Source organism: Schistocerca gregaria, chromosome X (assembly GCF_023897955.1).
Source record: "Schistocerca gregaria isolate iqSchGreg1 chromosome X, iqSchGreg1.2, whole genome shotgun sequence".
In the NCBI taxonomy this organism is placed as follows: Eukaryota; Metazoa; Arthropoda; class Insecta; order Orthoptera; family Acrididae; genus Schistocerca; species Schistocerca gregaria.
Genome location: NC_064931.1, coordinates 533,789,278 through 533,801,653, shown reverse-complemented (window position 1 = coordinate 533,801,653; position 12,376 = coordinate 533,789,278). Strand labels below are relative to the sequence as shown.

The window sequence follows — 12,376 nt, the reverse complement described above, 5'->3', positions numbered from 1 at the left end:
GCTATATATAACGTCTTCAAAGTCTCGTACATGGTCACACCATGTAGGAGGTTTATGACTGCAATATGTACGACATAAACGACCAATCTCGCGCGTATACCTCTCAGCTGGGTTTGACGACGGATTATATACAGATATTTGAACATGTTTGATTCCTGATTTATCAACAAAGGCTTACCAAACTTTTGACAGAAACTGAGAACCGTTATCTGACAAGATTGCTTTTGGTTTCCCAACCTTTGAGATATAGTCTTTTTCAACTTTTGTGACTATCTCTTTACCTGTGGCTTTTCTGACATGATACAACTTGATTAGTTTAGAAAATACATCCACCATGACAAAAATGTAGCAGTGGCCACTCCTACTCCTTGGAAGCGACCCATAGAAATCAACAGCAACTAAGTCTAGAGGTTGTGCAGGAATAATGTTTTGCATTTCACCTTGACATTTTCTTTTACTTGCTTTGACTCGTTGGCACTTATCACAAGTTGACAATTCTTTTCTAACTTTCTTGGCCATATTGTAGAAGTATATGTTTTCTTGTAATTTTTGCATACACTTCTGTATGCCACAATGACCAGCTTCCTCCTCAGAGGACCTTTAAACACCTTATAGTACTTGTCTAATTTTTCATAGTTCTTTTTCCCTAAACAGCTCTTTACTAATTTCCAATCTGCATCATGGTTCTGGCTCCTGATTTTATCACACAATGGTCTAACAATTTTTTCATCTGTGACCCCTTTAATATACCTCATTTTAAACTGTTTTTCTTCATTCTGATCAAAAATTTCTGTTTCCCCTCCTACTGGTAGCCTTGATAGAGCATCCGCAACTATGTTGTCAGTGCCTTTAATATACTTAATTTCAAAGTTGAATTGTTGTAAATACAATGCCCATCTTGTAAGCCTATCATGATAGAGCTTGCATTCCTGTATATAGCTTAAGGCTTTATGATGAGAGTACACTATTACCTTATGTCCAAGTAAATAGGTCCTGAATTTTGAAAGTGACCACTGTATAGCTAATAGCTCTTTTTCTGTTACTGTATAGTTCTTTTCATGCTTCAGTAACAGTCTGCTTGCAAATGCAATTGTAGCATGAACTGTCTCCCCATTGACTTCTTTTACTTGAAATAATTCAGCACCTAGCTCATAATCACTGCTGTCAGTATGTAAGCAGAAAGGTAAATTGAAATCTGGTCTGTGTAACAGGTTCTGGGTATTCAGTTCCTTTTTTATGATGTTGAAAGCCTCTTGACAATCTTTACTCCATATCCAAACAGTGTCCTTCTTTAACAAGTTACTTAGACAGGGTGTGTTTAAGCTTTGTTTACTTACAAATTTTCTGTAGAAGCCACATAGCCCATAAAATGATTTCAGTTGTTTTCTGTTACGGGGTATAGAAAACTCTGCAATAGCTTTAATTTTGTCTGGATCAGCCAAAATTCCTTTTTCTCTTATGACATGTCCCAAAAATTTTTACTCAGGTACTGCAAATTTGCATTTTTCTAGTTGTAGTGTCATTCCCCCGCTTCTAAGTTTCTCACACGCCTGTCTTAAAAGCCCAACATGCTCATTCCAATATTGTCCAGTTACTAAAATGTCATCTACATAAATCAGTAATTTGGATACAAGTTCCTGCCCAAGCACATGGTCTAAAGCTCTAATGAATTCTGCTACCAATGAGTTCAAGCCAAACGGGACTACACAATGCTGATAGCAACGGCCATTGTACAGAAAAGCAGTGTATTTCCTAGATTTGGGTGCCAGGGGTACTTGATGAAAGCCTGAGGTTAAGTCTAGACTTGACATTAATTTTATGTCCTTGAACTTGTGCAACAGCTCATCAATGTTTTCAGGGTGGTCTGTTTCCCTGTATAAGATCTTGTTTAAAGGCCTGGAGTCAAGAACTATTCTCACTCCCCTATCCCTCTTTGACACAACTACCAGCGGGTTACTATAAGCACTGATACTCCTTTCAATAATGTCACACACTTCCATCTTATGTAATTCTTTCTCAACTGCTGTACGTTTTGCTATGGGCACACCATATGGTTTTATGAAAAATGGATCATGTGATCTTACTTGCAAAGTACATTCGTAACCCCTAACTTTCCCTGAAATGTTGCTAAAGACATCACTGTATTCCCATAACAAAGACTGTAGTTCCTGTTTTTGCTCATTGTTTGGACCACTAGCTTCGGAAATCTTTGTGTTTACCAGTGTGTTGAAATCTACTTCACTTAAATCCAGTTCTGTTATGTGTTTATCAACATATTTCTTCTCCTTTACAAGGTTTATAGTGTTAAATTTATCATTACACAAAACTGTATTTGATCTGACAAACTTGGTGGAGATACATCCCCCATTTGGTGTTGTTATGATAAGTTTTTGTCCTCCCCAGTTAAATCTTGTATCTACACTCCGAATCCATGACATCCCAAGAATACAGTCCTCACTGAGGCATGGTATAATTAGGCATCCATGTGTAAATGTGACTCCCTCAATTGTAAAAGATAACAAAGTTTGTCTTTTCACAGTTTTACTATGTTTTCCTGTAGCCCCTCTTATTTTCACCCCAATGACTGGCATTTCAATGTAATCTTTCTCACACTTCAGCTTTTTGCTTAGAATTTCAGATACTCCTGACACCTGACTCCCTGTGTCTATAAGACACTTGCCTTCCCAGGTACCAACTTTTGCTCTAATGAACGGACTACCTATGTCATTACCTTTTTGAGGCTGAACGTATTCATACAATAAATCATTTTGAATTTCACTGAAACAATGACTTTCTGACTTACAAGTACCTATATTACTGTCACCTTTATTATCTACGGCCATAACATTAACACACACATCATTAGCACTGTCACTTGCATTGATAATTTCATTAATCCAAATATTTTCACCCAAATAACATTGTTCACCACTAAGGTATTTATCCTTCAGTTGTTCAACAATAATATGTTTAGTGTTTTTCCACCAATCAGGATATAAAATTTGAGACATATTAAGAATCATTTTTCTAAAATTGCTATCATTTTTAATTGCATCACTATTTAGCCACATATTATAAAGAAATAATTCACCTTTGTTCATTGCAAATGGTAGCCTACTTGCACAGTCAGTTTTACTGTTCAGGGAATCTTTATCAACTGCCCAGGTTCCTTCGTAAGATGTTGGATTACAGAGCCTATTGATTGTGACACTGGCATTACCACCACTTAAACTGTTAATAACATCCTTGGGTACATCTACAACATGCATATCAGTTTCTCCCACAACACCTAATGCCTCCATTTCCTCTTTTAAGCAAACAAAATATTTTTCACCATCATCATGTATCATTAAATCTTCATTTTCCCAAATACTACAATCATCAACCTCTCTCTCCTGAAAACTTAAAATGTTGCTTTCACACCCAAGTGTTTTTAATTCTTTGCTCGTTAAATCAGTGTCAACCATTTGCTCACCTGGTTCCTTCATCAGTGCATAAATTCCTAAATTATTTAAACCGTTAACCTGTTGGTCCTCTGACAAACTACAAGCTTCTGCCCATTCATAAAATTCAACTAAGTCAATTATTTTCTCTGGGTCTTTATAGCAACTAATGTGTTCGTTCTTAACAGGTACTGTGTTTAGAGGGTAGTACACAGTCATAAGATAACTACTCATTACTTGAGATGTATCTCTTGGTGCAACGTAGTCAGTGTTATGGGTCCATCTATTATCTATGCTTTTTGCCCCTTACTTGTGGACCGACAATGGAGCGCATGCTAGTTTTTTACTTCATCACTTTCCATAGCATTCTGACTCCCAGCGTCCCTATGTTCATGCCAATTCCCGTTTTCAGACTCCCTGTAATTACTTCTGTTCCGATTGTTCCCAGATTGTCCTCTTGAATGGAAATTATAGTTTTCCCTTGAATGGAAATTATCATTAATATTGTGACTATTTTGTTCCCTATGATGAAAACTATGTTTGTTGGGCCTACTGTTTTCCCTCCGGTTAAAATTAGCGTTTCCCCAACTATGATCCCCACCTCTTTGTGTGTGATTGAAATAGTTTTTTTGGTTTCCCCACTTTGTCTATAATTCTGTCAAGTTTGTCCACGTAGTTTAGAAATTGTTCAATGTTGTCATCTGGTCCATACACTAGGTCCCATTGCACATCTGTTGGCAACCTTCTCTTTCAAGCATCTATCTGTGTGAGCTCATCAAAGGGTTTACTCAAATGTACAAGTTTCTTCAGTTGATTCTTACAAAACCGTTTCATAGTCCCCTGTGTTTCTCTGTAATTTGGTCCATTCAGGGACTCGCTCTTTATCCTGGCTTGTTCAGTTTCAGACCAGAACCGTTTTAAGAACTCAATTTCAAATTCAGCATAAGACATGTCCATAGAAAAATTTTGATTGGCCCATGACAAAGATTCCCCCTCCAAAAATTTTTTAACAAACTTAATTTTGAAACTTTCACTCATATTGGGCAAAAAATTGTCTCTACAACTCTGCAGAAAGTCAACAGGATGCAAACTACACTCATTAGAAAAGTTTTTAACTGGAATATTGGATAATAAAGTACATGTGTTCATAGAAAAATTTCTGTTAGCTACATCATTGCTAAATATTTCAAACTTCTGGTTTAACTCTGATACTGTACTTTTTAATTCATTAACATCTGTCTTAGTTTCAATCTCGTGGAGTTTTACTGTGTTACTGACTGTTTCCACTTTATCATCCACAAAGTTTAGTTTAGAATCTACTCTACTTTCAAGATCTACTGCCACAGCTTTTACATTTACACAAACTGTATCTATTCGACTATTAACATTATCAAAACACTTTGCATTTTTCTCTCTGTCTGTGACCAGTTCATTTTTTACAGACTGAATTTTGTTACTCAGACTAGATTTTACGTCTCCCACTTTAGATTCTACCGCCAAAATCTTTGTTTCTGCTTTGCTAAGTTTCTTGTCTATCTTTGATATATCGTTGCGAATTTTTTGTTCATAGCTCCTTCTAGACGCGACACTTTCTGATTTATAACCCGAAAACTGTCCGCGACCGTCCGATTCATGTTTAGCAATTGATCTTCATTAGCTTGTAAGCGGGCTGCAACAGTTTGATTTAAAGCTAACGATTGTTCCATCATTTGTAACAGTAATTTAATGTCCGGCGTCTCACGTTCAGATGAATTAAGACTTTGATCCACTTCTTTGACCGACTCATCTTCCGTTTTTATCGGCATGTCTGCATGTCTGGGTCCTCACTCGTGTGGTCAGTCCACTTTACTGCTTCGTTTCGTCTCCCTTGACTTCCCTGTATTGCACTTCTTCGTACCACGTGGTCATTAGACTTCTGCAAAACAGATTTCGTCAATCCAGTACATATAAATGTCTAAATCCCGGACGAGCCCCCAGTTGTCACGAACCCGCTCTACTGTTCAGGAAAAGTTATGTACATAAGGACACCGTTACGGTGTGGCTAATGGCTGCATAATACTTTAGTAGAGCTGGCCACGAAGTCTCCTTTGTTGATGCTGTTGAGTCTGCGTTGTCCATGTGGCTTCTCGTTGTCTAGGCGATGATTCCTTTGATGAGGTGCAGGTTTTTTAATTATTACTGGACTATTGAAAAATGATGCAGTACTCCACGGTTTCTTTGTATCAAAAACACATTTATTGCCAAAACTATATACACAACTACACTCAACTGTGGCCAACACCCAAGTGCCTGTAAACCCATTGTAGACCAAAGATCACGGTCGTAAGCTACAAAGAACATACAATTCCAATATCGATTATTGATCGCAACACCTAACTTAGTATTATTATAAGCAAAAGCTTTTTTAACATGACTTTAGCGTATAATAAAATAAAATGATGTCTATTTGTCAGTTCCATTACAACTTGTACTAAACTACTTAAAAAATATGTAGCAGAGTAGAGTCCCATTTATGAAAATCTGAAAGGGGACAGTTAAATATAACATATTAATAAACATGGGTGGTATTACATTTGCCCTCTTTCACAAAATATAATACAATATTAGTGAAAAGATGCAAGAAGTAAATATGGGTAGCTTATGACCTATGATAATAAAATAGTGGGTTATAGGTGGTCAGAATTTGCCAAAAGACCCCCGGTCACAGATCTGTATGTGGATTCAGGGTGAGACCAGGGAACCTTTTTAGAGCACAGTAGATATAAGTACCTAAATCTCAACCTGCATATTCTTTCGAATGTCAGTGATAAGATGATCAGTTTGGTGCAAACGTGCACTCAGTGCCGATTTTGAGTTGGAATCATTGATGTTCTGTCTAAAGCGGGTTCAAAAGTTTCTTCTCGTCTGACCTATATATTTAGCATTACATTTGTCAGAGGTGATATTGTATACTGTTGATGACATAAATTTATGCTATATTGCAGTTTTCCTATGTTTAAATTCTTGGCCATTATTCTTTAGGGTGAAAAAAGCCAGAGTTATATCTTTAGAAATAAAACATTTGCACAGAAAGGTATCCTATGGAATTTATCATCAGCATATGATTTGCTACTTGCCAGAGTAAGAAGGGTCAGAGCTCTAAAGGTCAGTGGGGCATGAGCAGTATTACGCTTCTCAAAAGTCAGTGTCGTATACATTTGAATATGCTGTAAACTGTATTATTTTGAATTCCCGATCATGAGCTTCACAGGATAATGAGACACTACACATTCTGTGGAGTACACCCTGAATTCTGTTTTTTTGAATTACAACGGGATGTTTGATGATTCATGTATAACAACATCAGAAGTGGTTGGCTTCCTAAAAATATTGTAACTGATCTCGTAACTCCCATCACTTTTGACAGATACATTCAAAAAGGGAATGGTCCTATTATCCCTTTGCTCCATAGTGAATTTGATCCTATAATGCATTTTGTTCAGACCCGCAAGGTTAACCGAAGGCGCTAATGCGCTGCTTAGAAGATGCAACAAGTCCACTAAAGAGACAGCTTACACTACACTCGTTCGTCCACTGTTAGAATATTGCTGTGCGGTGTGGGATCCTTACCAGGTGGGATTGACGGAGGACATCGAAAGGGTGCAAAAAAGGGCAGCTCGTTTTGTATTATCGCGTTATAGGGGAGAGAGTGTGGCAGATATGATACACGAGTTGGGATGGAAGTCATTACAGCATAGACGTTTTTCGTCGCGGCAAGAACTTTTTACGAAATTTCAGTCACCAACTTTCTCTTCCGAATGCGAAAATATTTTGTTGAGCCCAACCTACATAGGTAGGAATGATCATCAAAATAAAATAAGTGAAATCAGAGCTCGAACAGAAAGGTTTAGGTGTTCGTTTTTCCCGCTCGCTGTTCGGGAGTGGAATAGTAGAGAGATAGTATGATTGTGGTTCAATGAACCCTCTGCCAAGCACTTAAATGTGAATTGCAGAGTAGTCATGTAGATGTAGATGTAGATGGACTTGGGTAGGCATGACAGCCCTGGATCGAATCTGCCCGGCAGATTACCGACAAGGGATGGTGTTGTGACCAGCCTTGATGTGGTTTTTATGTGGTTTTCCACATTCCACTAGGTGACGACCAGGCTGTCCCCTTGTCCCACCTCAGTTACACAACTCACAAACATTTGGAAACATTCGCATTCTTTCACTAACATCACCCAATCCATAGTACCAAGGCTGACTTCGCTTTGAAGTGGGACAAAGGTCCAAGGAAATGATGATGATGATGAATATGAATGCATTTTGTCCAGGTCACATAAAAAGTATCACAGTCTTACAAGTGTGTGTGAAAGGTTTGAACACTAGTGGTAACATAACTTCCCTTTATCACTGTAAATTCATAAATGTTATAAGACCTGACATAGTTGCAGAACATAATTTGAGCCTACACTTTAGCCTTTGCTCATTGTCTTACACATTACCATCAGACGAAGCTTGACTGTGTATGAACGTGTTGACATGTTGATCACATCTTACTAATGACTATCAACTTCTCTTAGCCCTGGGCATACTCTAAACTTGAATAACATTTTGTCCACTGTCCTGTGTGTTTGGAAATTATAGTGTCACCATACAAGCACAGTTTAATCAGTTAACATTGAAGTAATAATATTTGCATATTATTGTGGCATGATTAAACCAATATCTGTTTTATATGCTCACTTCATGACGATCAGTTATCAGTTGCTGTTTAATGCGTCATTGCTTATTAGAACACTTACTATCTTGTTAAAGACACACAGTTATCAAGAAAATGGGGTATTCCATATCAGTAATTGTTATTAAATGTGAGTAACATCAGTCATTTCACAACAACAAGATGCTGCATCACTGTAATTGGTGGTAATAGTATAGAGCGGTTAATACAGCTCTGCGTCATGCATCTTCTGAAGTATATGATTGCTGTTAGAAGTTGCCTAGAAAAAAAATGTGCTATCAGATGCCTTCAGTAATCTGGCTTTTGTTTTTACAAAGTTTTGTAAGCACTGTTTTTAGCTGGAAAAGGCACTTTGGAATACTTCCTGTAGGTTCACAGTAAACTGTATTTCCAGTTTTAATTAGACAGCATTCACAATGCTGCTAATGCAGTACTTAGTTAAATGTATGACTAATGACTAAATGTAAATTGCTCCCCCCTCTTTTTTCTTGAAAGTTGGTCCAGCAGCAGTAGAATCCCATTCTGTAACTGAAAAACCTGAATAATATGGCTGCAAATTTGCAAAAAAAGCTGTTTTAAACCTGTAAATTCCACAAATGTGTGGGAAATAGACACTTGTTTATGTAAATGACACAAAAGTGATGCTGAAGTAAAGTTCCCGTCTTTTATCACTTTCCTTCAGCTAAATACCAGAAAATCCCTTTAACAAGAACTTAATCAATTCGTTTTCGAGTCTTTCTCTGACTGAGAAAATGTTCCACCTTTAACGATCTCACTGTTCGCTACACTAACAAAGAGACATTATAATTAAATTGCTCCACTTTCTTTTTCTTCCTATCTATTCCTCCTGCCTGATTAATCTTTTTTTCAAAGGACTGTAGATGCTTTCCTCGCATGTTTGAATCTATAATTATGCTGCTTTGATGTTACAGAAATTTGTGCATTACGTTATGTCAAAAGTCACTGTATAAGGCATGTTCGAGATGTCTTTTATTCTACTGATTTGAACAAGGCAGTTACCCCTGTGTGTGTGTGTGTGTGTGTGTGTGTGTGTGTGTGTGTGTAAGAGACAAGAGGGAGATATTATTTATTTTACATAATTTGTGTGTCATATTATTATGAGAACCATAATCAAATTACTGTGAGAGTGAGTGTTAATTCTGTGGAGATAAGAAACCTAACATGCCATTGAAATTTTGAAATATTTTGTTGTATTTACAGATTAGATGTATGCTTAATGTGGCCTTATCGCCGGATAATTGCTGTAGCTGAATATGATTACAATCCAACTGAACAGAATCAACTGCCATTGAAACGTGGGTGCCAGGTGATAGTATTAAGTAAGGAAGGAGATTTTCGTGGATGGTGGAAAGGAAAAGTCCACGATAAGGTACATAATTGATCATTTTTTGAGCTATTCAGTATTCTTGATTAAGATTATGGTGTGAACGGTGTCATTCTTAAAGACAGGTGTTGAAAAAGATACCTACAAATTGTTTATGTTTGAACACCACATATAATAATAATTACTTTCTTTGAGGAGTACATATTTTTAGTTTCACTGTAGAATTATCCAACTTACTACATCATAGGAAGTCAGTGATTAGAAATATGTTGATGCTTTCATTAAATTTAACAGAAGTAGCTGAACTTAATCATTTTAGGTGATCCACAACATGATTGTTCCAGCTTATATTCCCTTCAATAAAATAAAACCTCCATTACCCTGAACGTCAGTTTGGAAACCAATAGGGTCCTCTATGTATAGTCCAATGCAAGATGACATGTCATTACCTTACTTTCACTTTTGATTGCATCCACTCAGCCGGTTATGATGGAAAATATCTACAGGCATGGTATAGTTTGCAATTTTCACATATCACTCTCCTTACAGAAAAGCCTTGAGGAAAATTTCCCCAGATTAATGGCACTGTATCACTTAGAACATTCAATGCTGTAGACTCACAACTTTTAGCACCATGTTGTACATATGATCATATCCATTTGATTTTGACGTTCTAAAGACTTGATAATAAACACAAAAGGAGGTGCGAGACAGAATTGTTAAATGTGAGAGTCAAGTTTTGGAGATTTTGAGTTTATAATTACTACATTAGGTTTTTTTGTGGTCCCTCAAAAACCACTATAAAGGAATCCTGGGATGGTTCCTTGAAATGCTACAGCCAGCTTACAACGGCATCCAAGCAGGTACTCTATCATTAATGATTTTATCATTGATGGTACATTAAACTGTAGTCATCCTTTTTTTGTTTTTTCGTATTTCAAAAGAAGTTGTAGAAAAAAGTCAGGTTCTCAAAAATTTTGTGGAAATTGAGTTTTGAACTCTTTGTTTTTTTTTTAACTAATTGCACCATGTTTTTACTCATATTTAAAAAGTAATATTAAAAATATGTGAGCTATTGCTTATGATTTCCTTTCCTCGTTGAAAGAAATACTGTCATTTATAACGGCTGGTTCGTCTTTCTCTGCCTCTGAGTGATATCCTCCCCTGGATTTTTATTATACTCACTATATCTCAGTATTTAAAATACAGAAGAATGATGAGCATATAGCAAACTTATTTTTTCCATATTTAAATATTGGGAATGCTAAAAGAATGACACCATAACTCCTTGTAAAAAACATAATTCTGAAATTCTGATAAGATGAAAGACTAGATTGTATTTGATCAGCAGACAGCTACATTTTCATGATGCAATAAACTATTGACTATTGTTTTAGATTTGAGCTTTAACAATTTCATGATTCATGCAAAAAGCTGGGACATACAATAGAAACACTACTTTTGATAAAAGCTGTCATTTGTGAAGTGGAATCATGGCGAAGTTAACATGCACATACAACATTTCCTTAAAATTATGCATCATGAATTAACAGTGCGGAAATTCATAAGGAACGATGAAGTGAGTGTTAACTATAAAAATTTAGGCATATCAATATATCGAAATAAGGCATTTAACATTGAACAATAGCGACAGCAAATAGTCACAAATTGAGAATCATTTAAGGGAAAGGATTAGACTGGATATGCCTGAAAAAGAATGAATAGCACAGTGAGATACGGGAGAATTGGTCAATATTTAAGACAATTTGTTTGCAAACCCATTCTTCACCATTCTTCATACAATCTGCATACTAGTAATTTCTTTTTTAAGCTTTTAGGAAGACTAATTTGGTCTTGACTTATCATATAAGGCATGTGTTCAAAAGATCCAGGTAGATAATATTTATGTATACTTACATGTACGTAAAATTCTTTGATATGCATGTAAATCAATGTCTGATAGAATTCTGTCTGGAGAAATCTATTACCAGAGCAGATGTGATACAAAACTGCCATCCACTTCACCCCACTTCATCCCCACTGCTGCCTATTTTGTAGTTATTCGGTGAGATTTTCTTTCAGGTGACATCGGTCAGACAGTTTTTTAAGTTTTGTTAAAAAAATTGTTTTGTCCTCCTGTCTTACAGTATATCACTGCACTGCCAGTTTTCAGAACACTTTCCAAACTTTACACTGACCTTCTTGCTGGCAGTAACTGATGCATACATATATCTTTAATGGTGGAATCAAACTCACCAAATAATGTTGAAATTGTCATCTGTAGCTTAAACTTAATAAACATGTTAAATTTATAAACTTTAAATGTCCCTGACAAGATAGATAAATCCACATGAATAACACTCCACATTACAGAATACTTTTAGTTGCACTTTACTTGCACAACATGTATTCCAAATCAAATAGATTAATAATTTCTAACAGTGATTTACACTGAAAGTAATGTACTGAAGGGAAAACATAATTTGTATGTTCTGTGATTATGGACCAAACCAAAGAAATTTTATTCATATTAGTAAATTATATTAATTCTGTCCATTTTCATTGTATGTAGCCAGCAAGAAAAAACAAATACATCAGTTTAAATTGTTCACTGCTCCTAGGGTTGTTAAATATTTTTTTTTCAGTGGTATCTTCAGTGAATAAAAGTACAGCAGTCATCCATCCTAAAGTTCAAAATGCAAATTGTTTGACTAAAATGGGTCTTTGTCTTTTCCCCCACTTGAAAATCAGCTTACCTCACCAGTTACAGCTACTGAACCACATTTTTGAAACTACTCTATTACAAAAATGAGGAAATATAACCTATTTTGCAAATATTAAAATATCAATTATAGTCACAAAAGATAT

The 12,376-nt window shown here is 36.1% G+C and overlaps 1 protein-coding gene across 2 annotated transcripts in view; it reads left to right on the top strand.

Moving 5' to 3' along the window:
• The window catches only part of LOC126299174 (protein vav), a 177,581-nt gene that overhangs the window by 155,727 nt on the left and 9,478 nt on the right, over positions 1-12,376 (top strand). For both annotated transcript variants that reach the window (XM_049990940.1, XM_049990941.1), the window contains exon 16: positions 9,385-9,553. In XM_049990940.1, the coding sequence (XP_049846897.1) occupies positions 9,385-9,553 (169 nt within the window). The remainder of the gene's footprint in view (positions 1-9,384; positions 9,554-12,376) is intronic.